The sequence below is a fragment of the Chinchilla lanigera genome, unplaced genomic scaffold (assembly GCF_000276665.1).
Source record: "Chinchilla lanigera isolate Chin_1 unplaced genomic scaffold, ChiLan1.0 scaffold00135, whole genome shotgun sequence".
Lineage (NCBI taxonomy): Eukaryota > Metazoa > Chordata > Mammalia > Rodentia > Chinchillidae > Chinchilla > Chinchilla lanigera.
The window spans coordinates 3573990-3592557 of record NW_004955536.1 but is presented as its reverse complement, the minus strand read 5'-3'; the positions used below and the strand labels follow the sequence as shown (position 1 = coordinate 3592557).

General features: G+C 34.8%; 1 protein-coding gene across 4 annotated transcripts in view; it reads left to right on the top strand.

The window, feature by feature from the left end:
* Positions 1-18568, top strand: part of LOC102021276 (disintegrin and metalloproteinase domain-containing protein 5-like) — a 119635-nt gene that overhangs the window by 55478 nt on the left and 45589 nt on the right. For all 4 annotated transcript variants that reach the window (XM_013507719.1, XM_005410549.2, XM_005410548.2 and 1 more), the window contains 4 exons: positions 3655-3750; positions 5875-6073; positions 10397-10487; positions 11218-11440. In XM_013507719.1, the coding sequence (XP_013363173.1) occupies positions 3655-3750; positions 5875-6073; positions 10397-10487; positions 11218-11440 (609 nt within the window). The remainder of the gene's footprint in view (positions 1-3654; positions 3751-5874; positions 6074-10396; positions 10488-11217; positions 11441-18568) is intronic.

Here is an 18568-nt window from a genome sequence, read left to right as displayed (position 1 = left end):
AAGGAGGTGAAAGTTCTCTCTGATGAAAATTCCAGAACATTGAAGAAATTGATGAAGACACTTAAAAAATGGAAAAAATTGCCAATGTTTATGGATGCACAGAAATAATACTGTCAAAATGGCCATATTACTGAACATGATCGACAGACTTGATGCAATCTCCATCAAGATACCAATGACTTGCTTAAAAGAACTAGAAAAAACAATCCTAAAATTCATATGGAAATACAGAAGACCTAGAATAGCCAAAACAGTCCTGAGCAAAAAGAAGAAGGCTGGGTGGCTGATAACCAATTTCAAAATATAGTACAGAGCCTAGCAATAAAAGCAGCATATTACTGGAACAAAAATAGACACATAAATCCATCTTCCAACAGAGGATTACAAACTCAAATGTATAACAAACTCAAAAAATTTAACACCAAAACAAAGCCCCCAAACAGTCCAATCAACAAATGGATGATAAGTATATTAAAAAAGTTCACTACCTTTAGCCTTTCAGGAAATCAAAATCAAAAGTAATGCACATTCCATCTTCAGTCCAATTGGCTTTCATAAAGAGTATAAACAATTAAAAAGAGACTGCTGGCAAGGATGTGGGGTGACATCCTCAGGGCTGTTAGTAAGAATGTAAATTAATAAGTTCCTATGGAAGGGTCTTCAAAAAACTAAAAAGAAGAACCACCATATGACTTAGCTGTCTCACTCCTTGGTACCCATCTGATGGAATTAAAGTTAGCATACTATGTGGAGGCTTGCATTCATTGTAATATAATTCATAATAGCCAACCTATAGAATTAGCCTGTGTCATCCACAGGTGAACAGATAAACAAAATGTGGTATTAGCCAGGAAGAAAAAATTATATCACCTACAGGAAAATGAATAGAACTGGAAAATGTTAAGCAAAATAAACTAGATTTTAAAAATTATCATGTTTTCCCTAGTAGAGCAATCTAAAACAAACAATAAACAAAGATGTCATAAAAGTAGAAGAAATACTATCATCAGACAGGAGTAAGGGAATATAGGAAAAGTGTAGGAAGGTATAAGGGTACATAATGGGATAAATGTGATCAAAATATGTCATAGAAACTGGGCGTGGTGGCTCACGCTATAATACCACCACTCAAAAGCCTGAGGAGGAGGGTCATTGTGAGTTTAAGGCCAGCCTGGGCTACATAATCAGTTCAAGGCCAGCCTGAACTACATAGTGAAGCTGTCTCAAAACAACTAAATAAAGTTACATGTGTGTATGAAACTAAAAATTTAAAAACTTTATGTCAGAAAGATAAAGAATATTAAGTCAAAACAGAAGAGTTTTTAATATTTACTTCTTTGTTTTTAATATAAATAACAATTGAAAAGTAAGTAATTCAACTTTTAATAATGGTTTTGTTAGAAACTAGTGTATAAAATTCCTGAAAATTTAAAAATTGACCCTTGAAAACTAGAACAGGCCAGTTCCAGACTCCAGGATATATGGCAATTCTAAATTGAAAATCATCCAAATATAGCTGGCAAATTAATAATCATTCTAGGAGATTTTGACCGACATGCAGCAATAAGCACTAGAAAAAGTTTAAAAAATAAATACAATATTTGAACTGCATAATTTTAAAATGACCTAATTAAAATATGGAGAGCATTTCTCTAGAGCTACTGAGTACACATTATTTTTAACTGAAAAATTTACAAAAATTATTCAGGTAATTTTTTTTTTTTTTTTTTTTTTTTTTTTTTTTTTTTGGTTTTTCTCCGGTACTGGGAACCAAACTCACGACATTGCACTTGCCAGGCAGGCGCTTTTTGCCGCTGAGCTAAATCCCCAGCCCCTATTCAGGTAATTTTGACAAATTTCAAATGATTAAACCTATGTAAAAAGAGCTTCTGTATAAATTGATGACTTGTTTGAAAACACTTGGCAATAAACATACTAAATATTTTAGGAATTTTCCCAATCTTTGTTCAGGTGGTCCTGGGTCAAATCTTAGCTCTAAAGATTAGAAGAGATAATCTGTTTGAAATTTATTACATGTTACTTATTTACATGTTTGTTTGTTTGTCTTTTGAGACAAGTCCTCAATATATAGTTCAAGATGATCTTGAACTCATTGCGTAGCCCAGACTGACAATGAACTCATGGCAACCCTCCTGCCTCAGCCTCCCAAGTGCTGGGATTGGAGGCATCTACTACAGTGCCTGGCAGAAATTTATTATACTTTGAAGTAGCTATTTTTAATTTCATAAGTAATATGCAAAGATATGATTAGTATAAAAAGTTTAATATTACAGATAATACCACAGTTCCCCCTTGGGACCATTTCTAAGGTCCTCAGTGTTATTAGTTTGTTATATGCCTTCTCAGGCCTTTATTATATATTTATGAATATGTGTGTATGGAAATATGGGGGATAATTCTATGATGAAATATCAAGCATAAAAAATATAATACCCTATGCATTTTCTGGAATTTGCTTTTATTTCTCAACAGTATGCATCAAATATATTTTGTATCCATACCAACAGGTACTAGCATATTGCATTAAAACTGTAAATCAATAACATTAAAATAGCTAGAAAACCCCAATATTTACAAAGTAAAAAGGGCACTTCTGAATTACCTATGCACAAGAAAATTATTATGAAGATTAGATAAAAAATAATAAACATTTCTTCTGACAATTCCTTACTCACTTTGTGAAGCTACTATAAACTTGATATAAAGAAATCTTGAGATTCTCATGGTGCAAAGGAACATTAAGAGGCTATGCCCACTCCTGAATCTAGGTGCAGAAATCCTAACAGATTAGCAAGATAAATCTGAGCTTATTTCGTAAATGCAAGCTTGACTTAATATTTGATAATGAATCATCCCTATTGACTATAGTAAATTAACTTATGAAAGTGATATGATAGTTGCGATACATAAATTAAAAATATTTCAAAAAATACACATTCTTTCGTAAATTCTGTAGTGTCATGCTTGACAATAGAACTTTCTTTACAATGGAACTGTTCTATGCCCAGTGCATAATCCCCCCACCACATGTGGCTAGTGCACACTTGTAATGAATGTATCTCATGAGGCTGAGCAATTAAATTATTAATTTCATCTAATTTTAGTTCATTTAGATTTAAATAGCTACACTTGACTAGTGGTTACCTATTGGTGCAGTTTGAGAATCTCTAGTTTTTCATCTCTTCTAATAAGGTAAAGTGGAGGCATTAGAAAAAGAGCAACTGTAGTAAACATTTGCTATTTTATGGGAAATTACTAAAATATTTTAAACTTGGGATTTGTATGTAAATAGTATAGTTGATAATATTTATTAAATAAAATGAAAATATAAATGACATAAAATATAAAATGTAAAAATGTTTAAAGAGAATATAATTAACAAAGCATCTAATTTCCCCTAGGCTCTTCTTCAGTGTATCATTATTGTTCATATTATATAGAATGTAGAGAAGCACGTTTCCTTTCCAAGTTACGGAATGAGATGTTGACTTCTATAAATCAAATACAGTATAAAAATAATGGGGTTCCTGAAACCGTGAATTCTGTTACTATACTTTGTAAAGTCATGCACTGTGCTCTTTTTTATGGTACTCAATCAAATGTGATTAGCTAACATTTATCTTTTCCTTATAGAATTGTACACATAAAAAATGCTGTGATCCTACAACATGTAGGAAAAAAAAAGGTGCAAAATGTGGCTCTGGAGCATGTTGTACAACAGATTGCCAGGTAAAAAACAATCTGTATTTGATAGCAATGTAGCATTCAGTTTCTTGAAGAGTTTCAAGGAGATGGAAAACATACCAGTATGCTGTTGAACCCTTTCCCCTACATTGTAATCGTGCAGAATTGGACCAATTCCACACTTTATTCAACAACCCATCATTTCTTATTTTCCTTTGTCCATAATGTCTGATAATTTTTTCTCATCTTGATTTACATATATATAGACATTACAAATCTTCAGGGGTACTCTGTGAAATTTCTCTATGGCCAACATACCTTTACATCAATTTTTTGCATCATTTTCCTATTAGTGTAACTTATATGGGGTCAGGAGGTCAGGTTAGCTTTTTTGTTAGCTAAATTCATCTTAATATCTTCTCATAAAATTCTTTTCTCCTTTGAAATTCATTTAGTTATTTATTGCAGTCATTCATTCCCTCATTCTCTCTTTATTAACACCATCTTAAAGAAGTTCTAACTAATTACCTATGCTCAGTATAAATTACTGGATCCTGAGAAAAAACCCTGAGCAAGATAGACAGCAAACATTCATAGACTGGAGGAAGAATATACTTTTTAAATTAAGGTTTTATAAAATCCAGAAGAAATTCCAGGAAAATGCTTTCTGCTTTGAACTATTATATGGAGGAAACTGAAAAAAAATGAAATTGAAGGTGAATGAGAGACTGCTTACAAGTACAATTTAAATAGAAAAACAGCACAATTTAGTGAATATCAGAATTTCTGTGGCTGAAAGAGTTGTAATAAAATATAACCAAGAAAATTCACTTTTGAAAATTTTTAATGATGTGTATACATTCTCAAAAGTTTTCTCTGATTAAAACAATCTTATTTTGATCACATTCAGTTCTGTTTTCCTGCACTAAGCATTTTCCTGTAACTGGAACGAAATACACAACATGAACAACTTAAAGAAGTTGTGGTTTATTTTGGCTCACAGTTTCAGTGAGTTTAGTCCATTATCTCGTGGGTAGCAACATAGCCCAAATTATGAGTCCTCTAACAGATATAGTAGTGTCTACTGTGCAGTCCTTCACTGGTCCAATTATGGAAAGGGACAGAATCTTGACCATTAATTAGATAAAACATGTATAGACTGAGAGTCTTTGTAAGAATTTTTTTTAAAAAGTAAATTATGAAGAAAAAAAATCTCAGCAACAAAACCAGTAATTTTAAAGTTTAGGGCCAATAGGTTTTCATCAGAGAAGCAAGGAAAGAAATATTTCCAACATGAGCATAAGAACAAAAATGATTTAATTTATTTAACGTCTGTCACCATGAAATATAACTTTAAAAAATTCTAAATGCATGACTGCCATGCAAGTTCAAAATAACCCACAGAAAGTTCTCTGGTCATTAATGGAAGAGCTAATAGACAATAAAGCTTCGCTGTGAGAGCACTTGAGGGATTGAGTATTCATAAGTATTTTTATAAAGTTAAAATAAAAGATTGACTTTGGACAAATTTGTAAAGGGAAACAAATTCTGAATAAACAATACTGTCTTATGGTATTTTTACTTATTTTCATAAGAAACAATTTTAGTCCCTGATATTGAGTTCAGTGTTAGTGCCATCACCTTGGGTGACACAGATAAATTATTGTTTGTTTCCTCATCCATAACTTGCAGAATTTGTGTAACATTTGCTATAGGTGGCACGTACTTATCAACAACTCAAGAAAAAGTACAAAGAAACTCATTTGGGGAAGGTGAATGTGGTTATATATTCTGGATCTCTAGGACCTTTGGAAACTAGACAAAATTTAACTTACTTTGTACAAGATAATAATAGTAGCCATGAAGAATTGGGGCTTGTAGTTTACCATATGGTATGTTAAATAAACAGTGTTATTTTCTTTCTTTTATGCCAGTATGCTCATCTTTGAATTCCTCAGCACTCTCTCAAAAATATTAACCTTTGTTTCATGTAAGGAAACTCAATCACCTAAAATTCCATGTGATGCTTCAGTAGGTGACAGGAAAACTTCACTTTCTTATTGTTCTTATCAACTTAGAAAAAAGTGGTTGGAAATTTAAGGAGGAAATACAAAGAAAATTGAAATAATATTGATAAGTAATATTTTTCATGTCCCTTTTTCCTCCTAGATAAAGAAAGCCAATGTACTTTGTAGGCCATCAGTGGATGCAGACTGTGATTTCGATGAATACTGCAATGGACAACAGGGAGACTGTGTACCTGACACTTATGCACATGATGGGCACTCCTGTGACTCAGGTGGAGCCTTCTGTTTTTCGGGAACATGTCGGACTCATGACAAACAGTGTCAAGAGTTACTAGGAGGCGGTAATGACTATAATTTTCTTTTTAGTTCTAAAATTTGATTATTCCAGTCTATTATTAAATTCTATTTTATTTATTTTTCTAATTTTAAAAGTAAAAGAATGAAAGTATATTAACAAACAGACATCCATTTACAAAATAGCACAAGAATAACATGAGCAATACTGAATTACAGACAAGATGACAAGAAATTAACAATGGTTGTTTTATTACATATTGATAACTTCAAAATCGTTAATCACGAAAAAAATATAAACATGAAATGTTGATCAAATAATTAATCATTAACAGTTCCTTCCAATAAAGCAATAGAAGTCAGTAGTACAACAATGTTAGCTATCCTGCATATACATATATACATAATTTTCCCTTTCTTTTCTCTTTTCCCTCATCCCAGTTGTTCTTTACTTTTGAGCAGTTTCCTTTCATTTCACAATGTCTATCATACCTCCTAATTTTTATTCACTCTTTCAGGTTCTTATACTAGTGAGACAATACATTGCTTACACATGCAGGTTTGATTTATTTCGCTTATGAGTATGATCTCTAGTTGTGACCATTTACCTATAAAAGCCTCAAGTTTATCTTTCTTTATAGCTGAGTAATATTTCATTATATAAAAGTACAACAATTTGTTTATCCATTCCTCAGTAGACGGACTTTTGGGTTGCTTCCATGATTTAGCTATTACAAATTGTGCTGCTATAAACATGGGTTCACATATATTTCTATGACATGATGTTTTCAGTTCTTCTGGGAAAATACCTAGAAGGGGAATAACTGTGTTGAATGGGACCTCTAGACCTTGTTTGCTGAGGAATCTCCAAACTGATTTCCACAGTGGTTTCACTAGTCTGCATTCCCATCAGCAGTTCCTATTTCTCCACAGCCTCGCCAGCATTTGTTATTCACTGATTTCTTAATGATAACCATTCTTATTGGGGTGAGATGAAATCTCAGTGTTGTTTTAATTTGCATTTCTAGAATGACTAATGATGTTGCACATTTTCTTATGTATTTATTTGCCATTTGTATTTCTTTATCTGAGAAGTGTGTATTCATCTCAGCTGCCCATTTTAGGATTGGGTCTTTGAATGGGGGGGCTGATGTTTTTTAATTCTTTATATGTACTAGGTAGAAGCCCTTTGTCTGAGGGACAGTCAGCTAAAATTTTTTCCAAGTTTGTGGGTTTTCTTTTTACTCTGCTGGTGATTTCTTTAGATGTGCAGAAACTCTTCAGTAGGATAAGATCCCAGTTGCTGATTCTTTCAAGTGTTTCACGTGAAGTTTGGTTTTTGTTCATGAACTCTCTGCCTACCCCTATGTCTTCCAGGTTTTTACCTTTCTCTTCCAATAGATTTAGTGTTTCTGTTTCAATATTGAGATCTGTGAACCATTTTGACCTGAGTTTGTTGCATGGTGATAGACTTGGGTCTATTTTCAGCCTTGGGCAGGTGGCAAGCCAATTTTTCCAGCACCATTTATTAAAGAGGCTATCGTTTTTCCAGTGAGTTTGTTCGGCCCCTTTATCAAAGGTTAGGTGGCTGAGTGTGTTTTTGGTTGTGGCTGTTTCTTCCAGTCTGTTCCACTGATCCTCAGGCCTGTTTTTTAGCCATTACCAGATAGATTTTATTACAGTAGTTTTATAGTATAATTTCAGGCTAGGGACTGTGATTCAACCTGACTTGTCCTTGTTGCCCAGGATTGCTTTTGCTATTCTGGGTCTCTTCTGGTTCGAGATTAATTTAAGGCATATTTTCTCAAGATCTGTGAGGTATGCTAATGGTAGTTTAATGGAATTGCACTGAATCTATACAGCAGTTTTGGGAGTATGGCCATTTTCACAGTGTTGGTTCTTCCTATCCATGAGCAAGGAATATTTTTCCATTTACTGAAATCTTCCTCGATCTCTTTTTTCAGAGTACTCCTGCTGAGGTGGTCCTTGACCCTGAAGCAGTAGAGTCTCCTCAGGTAAACTATTATCTGATTCAGAATCAAAGTTGTCTTTGCTTTTTTTCATTTCTCATGTCTTCCAAGATCTCCTATTCTGATTCAGATTGGATGGACTCTAAAGTCACAGTTATCAAATTACACAAAGCCCAAACATGTAAAAGAATAAGATTCCCTTGTTGTTGAGCCAGAATATTTCCCATAGTAACTCTGATGAAACAATCCCAGAGACTGTGCTTTACCTACCCGTGAACTCTTCTTGGGTCCACTGAGCACTGAATTAATTTGCTTTCTGTAGTCTTGAAGACTGCTTTCCTTCTCAGGTTCCTGTTTGGTGTACCAATATGTTGGTCTATAATCCATTTCTGTCCAAGGTGACAGGTCCCAAACACAAGGGACCTGCAGATGAATAGAAAAGCAAGAGAAAGAAGAAAAACAAGAGAGGCAAAAATTCTGGGATCAGGAGGCTAGCAGCCTTTTGGACTGAAGCCCTGATCACCAATTTCAGTAACCTTTTGTTGAGAAAGTACAAAGGATGCAGCTATTACAAATGGGAGGATATCAACAAGTTTAGCAAGGACAATAAAACTCAGTTACCACAGAAACAGACTTGACTTAGTTAGCCATCATGTTATCATTCCTTCGGGCATATCTCAGCAAAGCATCTAGTGTTGTCCCATGGCTTTTCACAGGGACACAGGTTCTGCAATCTTTTCCTTTCCACCAATGCTTTTCCTAGACTTCCTCCAGAACCCAACAATCATGGCTTGGTCAGGCCTGAGGCAATACATTGAAAGAGGAACTAAAGAATGTCCCTTCTCCACAGATGAGCAGGCTGCTGCAACTATTCCAGGTGAAGGCTGCTGTGGCTGAATGCAGACAAAGCACTTGGGTCTCATGGCATAAGCACTGGATGATTGGAAAGGGCTACTCCTGTTGAGCTGAGTAGGAGGATCATAAAACAGATGACCTATGCCTATCTATAATTTTAGTGTTTTGATCATCAGGGATGTTTCTTGTGCTAATTTTGATCTTTCAGAAACGATTGCATGAAGATATACTTATTTTGATTATTTAGTTTTTGCTCAACCTGATTTGCAAATTGTGGCTTACATTATAATTTGGGAGAACCAGAAAGTTTAAATTAGGTTTAACCAAGCCAATGTTTTGATTACAGCAAAGCAAACCGAAACTCATGACTTTTTGTATGACCTTAAGACTAGACTTTTTCAAAAGAGAGAGAAAAAATTGCTGTCTTAGCACCAAGGGATGCTGAGACAGAAGAATTGCAAATTCAAGTCCCACTTAAAGCTTTGTCTCAAAATAAAAAATAAAAAGGGTTGGGAATGTAGCTCAGTGCTACAGTGTCCTCGATGTGAAAAAAACTGGCTGATGACAGCAGTCTATTTTATAATATTCTGTCCTTGTGTGGATTGTATCTTTTAGGAAAGTCAAATGTACAGATCCATTCTCAAAGTATGAAAATTTATGAAATTGTGCAAGAGAACTCCCTTGTCAATCACTAGTGGTAACAATAAAATGTCCCAGTTCTTTTTCCAAGTGATTAACATAATCAATGCAAACCAAGTTTAAACTACCATGTCCTTGGTTGATCAGTATTGCATTTCTATATCTGTTTTCATGAGAAGCCACTTTGAAGATACCAATATGTAATACAACAACCATTGTTAATTCCCTACCACTTTGTTTGTAATTCTGTATTGTCTGTACTGTTCTTTTGCTATGTTGTAAAATGTTGTCTGTCTGTTAATGTTTTCTTCCTCCTTTTATTTAAAAAAAAAAAACTACCATGTCCAAAGTGATAGGGGCAGTCATTATGTGTTTTTTAATTTTTTCATAATTTAAAAACTACACATAGCTAAATATGTACAAGGGCTACAGCAGATGGCCACTGATCTCTAATTTTAAAATGTAGTACTTCTTATTTAATGATTATTAGTATTCTAAGGAACAGAGATGAAGACTATGGTATGGAACAAGGAGATGCTTTTTGAGTTGGTTATCCATATTGCATCCTGAATACTACTAAAAAGAGTAGAATCTATTTTTATATTAAGTAGGAAACTAAGACAGTAAGCAATGTAGAGGAAATAGAGGACTACAGCTGCTTATCATCCTAAAAGTACAGAATCATTTCATAATATTACTCTTTACTTTATGTTTGATAGAGAACAAATCCACCAGGCTTAAAATCAGGAGTTCTCTTTTTAATTCAAATCTAACCCCAGAACGTTTTTTCTGGGAAATCACAAAGATACTTAGTAGTCATACTATAATTTTCAGACCCTCTCTTTTATTTCTATAATTTGAATTCTGCATTATATTTTACTTAAGTTTTGTTGATGTTTATTTTAGACTCTAGAGGTGCTTCTTTTGCTTGTTTTGATGAAATAAATTCCGAGGGAGATAGATATGGAAACTGTGGCAAGTTTCAATGTAACATTCGGTATGTATTTAAACATTATAATTTTGTTAGGAATGCAGGTTATAGATTACTAAAATCCTAGAATATATCATTTGCTCAGTAAAATGATATATTTTTTCAGATTTTCTTTGTTACATGATCTGAACTGTATTTCACTACCTATGAACATACTGTGTTCAGTGCTTATAATGCTGGCCATACAAATAAGCTTCTATTTATGGTTGTAATTAGCTAGACATTGTGTTTGGCAGTTTATATGTGGCAGGTACTGATTACAAATATGTACTAACATACATCAAATTTATTTAGCAAAAATTACTTATCCTCTTTTTCTTTATGAAAAATTAAAGATCAGTGATCATTTGCTCAGATTTCAGAAGCTAGAATAGGGCAGAAAAAAGCAATCAAGGTCTAACAATTGCTAGTTTTTCACTTGCTAAATTTCCTCATAAACCAAAAGGAGTGCTGTAAGTCATTGATAAAAACATTTAATGAGAGAAAATGATTGAAATATGTATTTAAATTAGTAAAGCATTCTTTTCAACTCAGCTGTCTGCTAGGTTGAATAAGAGTAAACTATATTTTAATATTAGGTAGGGAACTAAGAGAGAGTAAACAATTTAGGAGAAACAGAGAAGGACGTAACTGCTTATTTTCTTAACAGTGCGGAACCAGTGTTATTTATTAACATATGTTATTGGCTATCTGTTATATCAGTGAATGATAAAATAATTTTCCCTTGTGTTTCTAGAAATGCTTTATGTGGAAAATTAGTTTGTATGTGGCCACATAAAGAATTAGTATCACGTGTAAATTTATCTGTGATTTACACACATGTTCGAGATGAAATATGTGTAACTACATCTAAAACTGTAAGGAAGGTAGTTAGGACTGCATCATTATCTACGTATCTTCACCCTGAAGACAGAGATGAAACATTTGTACAAGATGGTACCATCTGTGGTCCTGAACAGGTAACTACATACATTCAAATTTTAAAAAGAAAATTTTAAGATTATTTTCATTTTGATACTATATTAACCAACATGTCTTTCTCAATATTTTTATTCTGGTAAAATGCACAAAACAAAAATTCCCATTTTAACCATTTTTAAATATGTAATTCAGTGGTGTTAAATATATTCATAGTGTTGTGCAACCATCCAGCTTCCTCGTAACTCTTTTTGTCTTGTGTTATGGTTTGTGCCTAGTTATTCCCACAAAGCTTCATTCAGTGATGGGGGGTGGGCTTTTGAAAAGTGGCTTTATCTAGAGTTTGTGATTGATTCATGGTCCAATGCTGGGATTAAGGGGTGTGGGTGCTATACCCACCCTACGGCAGGTAGCCTGCCTACAATATAAAGGATAGAAAGACTCTCTCTCTCTCTCTGTCTCTCTGTCTCTCTGTCTCTCTGTCTCTCTGTCTCTCTCTCTCTCTCTCCCTTTCTGCCTCCCTTCCTTTCTCCTTCTCTCATGTCCCTCTCCCACTCCCTCTCCCTCCTTCCAACCTTGTTGCTTTTACTATCTTCCACCACCATAAACTGTTGCCCCTCTGCCATGTGCCACCCTGCCTTGGAGCCAGCCAACTATGGACTGAATCCTCTATAATCTGTGAGCTTCTCTAAAAACTTTGAACTAAATTAATGGAAACCCTTTCCATGGCACAAGTTTTCAAAGATCCCGACAGTCCCCAAACTCCTGCCAACTGTTATAGCACTTTGTGGGAAGAAAGAGCGAGACAGAATAGAGGTGCAGCAGGGATCTGGGATGACTAGTTGTTCACAAAGTGCAAAAGGCCTTGAGGAGCCACAAGGAACAAAAGGTCAGAACATTGGTACATATTGACTACATCTGTGTCAAAGACAATGGGTGAAGAGCAGTGAGTCTTTCCAGGAACAGTAATGGTGACTATAGTGCACTAGTAAGAAGAACAAAGCATTCTTGCAAGACATGGGGCAATAAGGAAACTATAGTTTCCTCAGGTGCCCTATCATCTTCAGAAGGTCTTACCTTGCCCTGTAAGTGACACAGCAGCCACTAGCCATAGGGCTTTGAGCTGTAATTAGAAAAGAGCAAGAATTTTCCGAGTTCCAATCTGGTTCAAAGGGCAGGAAGAGGATGGCCTTGAACATCCCCTAGACTCAATTTATAATTTGTGGTCCCTGACATTAAATAAACCTTTCCTCCCTTAACTTTGGGCATTGAGTATTTTGTCTCAGAAACAAGGAAAGTAACTAAGACAGAATTTGTTTTTTTAAAGTGAGAACAAACCTTTTATTAATATATTAAGATAAAATAGACTGAAAGACAAATTCATCATAAATCATTCAGAACATTCATTAAAAATCAAATGCATTTTCTTTGAAAGTTCTCACACAGAAAATTTTATTTTATATAACTCTGATATATTAGTTTACAAATTAGACATTTCATTTTTAAACCGAATTATATAATCTTGAATGCACTATTAAAAAAGTAAGATCTCTATGTTTTGCTTTATTTAGCTTATACAAGGCTTCCATTAAAATTCCATCATGCCTTGAAAATTTCCGGTAGCTTTTAAAACACGTAAACTGAAACTAAACTTTAAATGGACAGAGTCTTTCAAAGCAATTTAAAAACCAAAAAGAAAGGAAAAGATAAGAAGCATTTTTAATGCAAATAAATTATACAATGTCAATATTTTTCCTAATCATTATAGTCATCTAACTCACAAACAATCCTCTCAAAAGTAATGGCTGGAGCACGTCAGTGCCACTGTTAGCTCAGTGCTCTTGAGTCGCAGGCTCAACTTAAGTGGACATGGACGAGACTTGCCCACCTCCTGCAAGTAGCATTTGCTCCTCAATGACGTTCTATCTCTATAGCCATCAAATTCTTGGTCATTAATGAATTAAGACACTCCCAGAAACACTTCTTACCCTTATGTAGTTCCAAATTGCTAGACTTAGAACGACATAGTTATTTTTGAAGTGTGGCCCTTAAATAGGAATCTCTATATTAAAACATAAAGATCAACAGAAAGAACTCACATCAATGAAATTCTGTGGACTGATTTTCAAATTTATAAATAAGAATACCCATTGCTAATAGAAGCCCTGCTCTGTGCAAACATAGTGTGGTATATATTAAATAATCACACATTTGAGGTATTAGCTGGAAAATGTGGGTATGTACACTTACACTTGTACACATCCACAGAATATTCACAAATCTATTGGCCTGAACACCAGCAAATAATCAAATTAAATGAAAAGGATCACATACCAACAGGAAAATGTTACACACAGGTTGTTCTTTTTTTTTTCTTTTCGTTTCTTCTTTTTTTTTTTTTTCTAGTACCAGGAATCAAATTCACGACCTTGCACTTGCCATGCAGGTGCTGTGCCGCTGAGCTAAATCTCCAGCCCCTCACACAGGGAACTTACAAAAATTTCATAACATAACCATCATACAAGGAATATGTTTGAATTAAGGTTTTGAGGAAAAATGTTGCCATTTATATGAAAGTATTTATTTAATAGTAATGAAACCAAAAATGAAGCCTGAATTCTAGGACTGTGTTACCTGCCAGATTGAAGGAAGAATGCAAAAGTTCTTTGAACAGCCATATTCTATCCATATGTTCTTTGTAACTGAAAATCATAACTTAGGAAAATTTTGAAGTTATGCCAGGAGTACTTTCTCTCCCTCTCTCTCTCTCTCTCTCTCTCTCTCTCTCTCTCTCTCTCTCTCTCTCTCTTTTTCTGTGTGTGTGTGTGTGTGTGTGTGTGTCTCTCTCTCTTTTTGTAGTGGAAATTGAACTCAGAACTTGTGCTTGACAGGCAAGCTCTGTGCCACTGAGCTATATCCTTGGCCCCTACTTCTTTCTTTTTCATTGATTTTTACAGAATGTTAGGCATTTTAACTAGGCAGTAGTCTAACATGTCCAATAGACGAGATTTTTCAGCGACTTAGAGAAGATTAAAATTCAAATTGATCATTTATTGTTTTTTTCTACTCAGATAAAGGAAAAAAAGGGATGAGTTAAATTCCCTTCTAGTTTGCTTCACTCAGTATGAAGATCAATGGTAATACAGGTGGTACTGAACTGACCAAGTCCACACTTCACAAGAAGCTAAATCAGTGCATTCTTAATCATTTGGCTCTTTGTCATAATACTTGCTTAACTAGAAAAGTGGCTTCTTTGGTGCTTACATCCATCAAGAAATATTCCACTGTCTTAACAAGGCAGAAGATTTTTTTAAATGAAATATGCAGAAATACATTAAGTAATATTAGCATGTTACAGGTGTTAAATAAGTGTATTTACAAACATTACAGATCCAACAGAAGGGAAATTAAATAATAATTTCATTCTATGTGTAGTGCAGAGAAGATTTATTAGAAAGAAAAATGAAGCATAGAAGTGCAGTGAAACTTAAGGGCCAGCATTCCACACTCCTGTTCCTGTTGACACCTGAGCTGATACACAGCAGAGTATTGTAAAGCATGGAAATGCTTTCAGGACTTGATCTTTCTCTACCAAGTCTTTATAAACCATGAACATGGATGCAATGATTATGAAAAAAGCAGCCAAAACAATTGGTTCCCAAAATAGGTTATTTTCACTTAATTAATTATAGGATGGATAACTTCTCATTGTTGAGAATTCAATTTATTTGATCAAAATAAGTTCCAAGGCTTACAGATGACTAAATGACTAGCACCAGTCTTTAGGAAACTAAGAAATAAAAAAAGGAAAATGGTACTATTTCCTTTCCCCCCCAAACCTTCACAAGAACAACAGTGTCCATGTCTATGTCTGTGTCTGTGTCTGTGCTATAATATAAAAAGGGATAAAATATATAAAGCTTGAATAAATATGACTGCTGTCAAATTTCCAAAATAGCAGTAGAGAAGCTAGTTAAAGTCAAAACCCTTTAAGTAGGAACTAAAATGATCAAGTAAGGTTGAAAGCTCATGTAGCTAAGAAATAAGATGGCAGAATCCTGATATTTTTAATCATGAGTGAGTAACAAATATGATAATCTTACATCTAAGAGAGTTGAAGTCTTCTCACTGTGTACAACTGACCTAAAGTACAAGATGCTTACTGCCTTTGCACCATGTTAGAGGGGACATTAAGAACTCGGTCTTCACTTGCATACTTTATATGTGGCTCACCTTGTCAGTCACTCAAATCAATCCTTTCTCACAGTTGTTTGAAAACTTTATCAAACACATTTTTCTAACAAGTTATGAAATGTAATGGAATGCAGTAATAGACCTGAAATATATAACACTTAAGACAGAATTTGGTACCAGAGAAGTGGGATCATTGCTGTAACTATACCTGGCCATGTGGTTCAGGAGCCTTTGGGAATGGCTTGTGGGATGTGTTTGGAATGATTCAGAAATGCAAACTGAAAAAGTAGAGCTGGAATGCTTTAGGCTGTACTATAGAAGAGGTTCTGGTCAGAGCTCAGAAGATCAGAAGGCAGATAGATATGTTGCTAGTAAAGATTAGGGTTGGGAGGTTTCTGCTGGGAAGAAAGACTGCAATGGTTGTTGAACTCCAGATGATGCATGTTATGGCTTGGCAGAAAGTTTGTCTGCATTTTGCTACATCCAGAGACTGCCTGAGACTGACATTAAGGGTGGTGCTCTAATTAATCAGGTATAAGAAATTTCCAGGCAGTCAAATGTTGAAGCAGTAGTATGTTGGGGGCTTTTAGTCAGATTTATGTTGAGAATCAAGAGCAAAGATCTCAGGAGAAGGATTTAAACATTGTGAATTTGGCCAGAAAGGAAGCTCCAGTAAAGCTGTGGACTGCAAAAATAGAGCACAGGAAATCTATTGAGAAGGAACAGGAAAATAGAAAAGATAGCCTGAGAGCAACACAAGAAGCAGTAGGACACACCCTTTGCAGCCTCAAAATTTCAAAAGTGAAAACTTTGTTTTGAGGAGAGAGCCATAGAGCACCATGTTCCAGAATGGTGGCAGCACAGAAAATTTGTTCCTCAGAATTAGATTTAGAGTGCACAGCAATCCAGGCACTTGGTCCCTACAGCCAAGAGAGAGGAAAGCCTGGCTACTGCTCCAGCTGGCAGCAGACCTGCTCCAGCTGGCATCATCCATGTGGCACTGGTTTTCGGCACACAGTTGCCCCTGAGGAGGCAGTGTGTGAAGCTGTGAGGGTGAAGCCGACAGTCCAGTGGAGACTCCAGAAGTTTGGAGAAGCCAGGAACATGGAATGTCTGAGGAAAGCTGTAAATAGGGAGCAAAGCTGGCCTAAGACAGAAGCCACAGGAGCTACAACCACTGGAAGTGTGATAGAGGCAAACTACAGAATTTAATGTTTGCCCTGCTGGATTTTAGACTTGCTTTGGTCTCGTTCCTTTGTACACCCCATTTATAACTTGTGGAATGGAAATGTCTATTTTGTGCCATTGAATGTTGGAAGTGTTTAACTTTCTTTTGATTTGTATGGGGGCTCACAGCTAGGTGTACCTTACATCTCAGAGGAAACTTGGGACTTGAGCTTTTCAGCAATGCTGAAACTATTAGGACTTTGGCAACTCTTAGAGATGGACTAAATGCCTTTTGCATATACTGATGTGCATGAGTCTTTGGTGTATAATGCTATGGTTTGTGTCTAGATGTCCTCCCAAAGCTTCATGCAGTCAAGAGGGTGGGCTTTTTGTTGATTCATGGTCCAATGCTGGGATTATGGTTGTGAGTGCTACATCCACCGTGGGATGGATAGCCAGCCTACAATATAAGAGAGGAAGAGAGGCTTGTTCCCCCTTTTTGCTCTTGTTGCTTTTGCTGTCTTCAACCACCATGAATTGTTGCCGCTGTGCCATGCCACCCTGCCTTGAAGCCAGCTGATTATGGACTGAATCCTCCACAGATCAGTAGCTAACTAAACCTTTCCTTCCTTAATTTTGGGTGTCAGGTGTTTTGTCCCAGCAATTAGAGAAAAGTAACTGAGATATGATCTCTCTCCATTTTGAATGGTGAGGATTCTGCTGAAATATCTTCTAATAATTTCATGGGGTTTCCTTTTACTTAATCATTTACTTTTCCATTGGTTGCAAAACTGTCTGTCTTTACCTTTTTACCATCTACATTCACAATTTTCTTTTCTTTCAATGTCCTTGACTACTTCTAGCTTCACAGTAATCCTGCCCTCCCAAATGAATTCAAAATTATTTCACTCCCTTAAAATGTTTTAGAAAAGTTTGATAAGGATTGGTATTAGTTCCTCTTTAACCTTGTGGTATAATTTACCTGAGTTATCAGATATGAGAGATCTTTGTTAGGTTATATTTTCTTACTGATTCATTCTCTTTAATAATTAGTGTTCAAATTTTCCATATCTTCAAAACTCCATTGGTAATTTTCTGTGTGTAGGAATTTATCCACTTTTTCTAGATTGTCCAACATATAATCATTTGTAGTAGTCAATTGTAGTCTTTTGTATTTGTGTACTGTCAATTGTTATATCTCTTCTTTCATTTCTGATTTTGAGTCTTTTATATTTTTAACATAGTATAGCTAAAGATTTATGAATTTTGCTTTTTAAAAAAAAACAACTTTTAACTCCCTTTGACTAGATTTTCTAGTCTATATTTTGCTTATTTCTGCTCTAGCATTAATTTCCTTTCTCTAGTAATTTTGGGTTTAGTTTCCTTTTTCATTTCTTGAGTAATTTGAAATCCTTACACATTTTTGATATGGAATTTTTATTGCTCTAACCTTCCCTATTAGAAATACCTTTGTTGCATCTTGTGAATATTATATTCTTTGTGTCCATTATTACTTATCCCAAGATTTTAAAAAGTTTAAAATTTCTTCTTTTACCCATTTTTTTTTTCAGGAATATGTTCTTTCAATTCCACATATTGTGAATTTTAATTCCATACCAATGTGGCTGGAAAATACACTTTGTATGATTTCAATCTTAAGTTTCCTAAGATTTAATTTTTTTGCTTGGCATGTGATCTATCAATAGGAGTGCTCCGTGTAGTCTTGAGATGATATCTACTCTATGTTGGACAGAATGTTCTGTATATGTCTGCCTAGGATCATTTGGCCTAGAGTGTAGTTTGTCTGG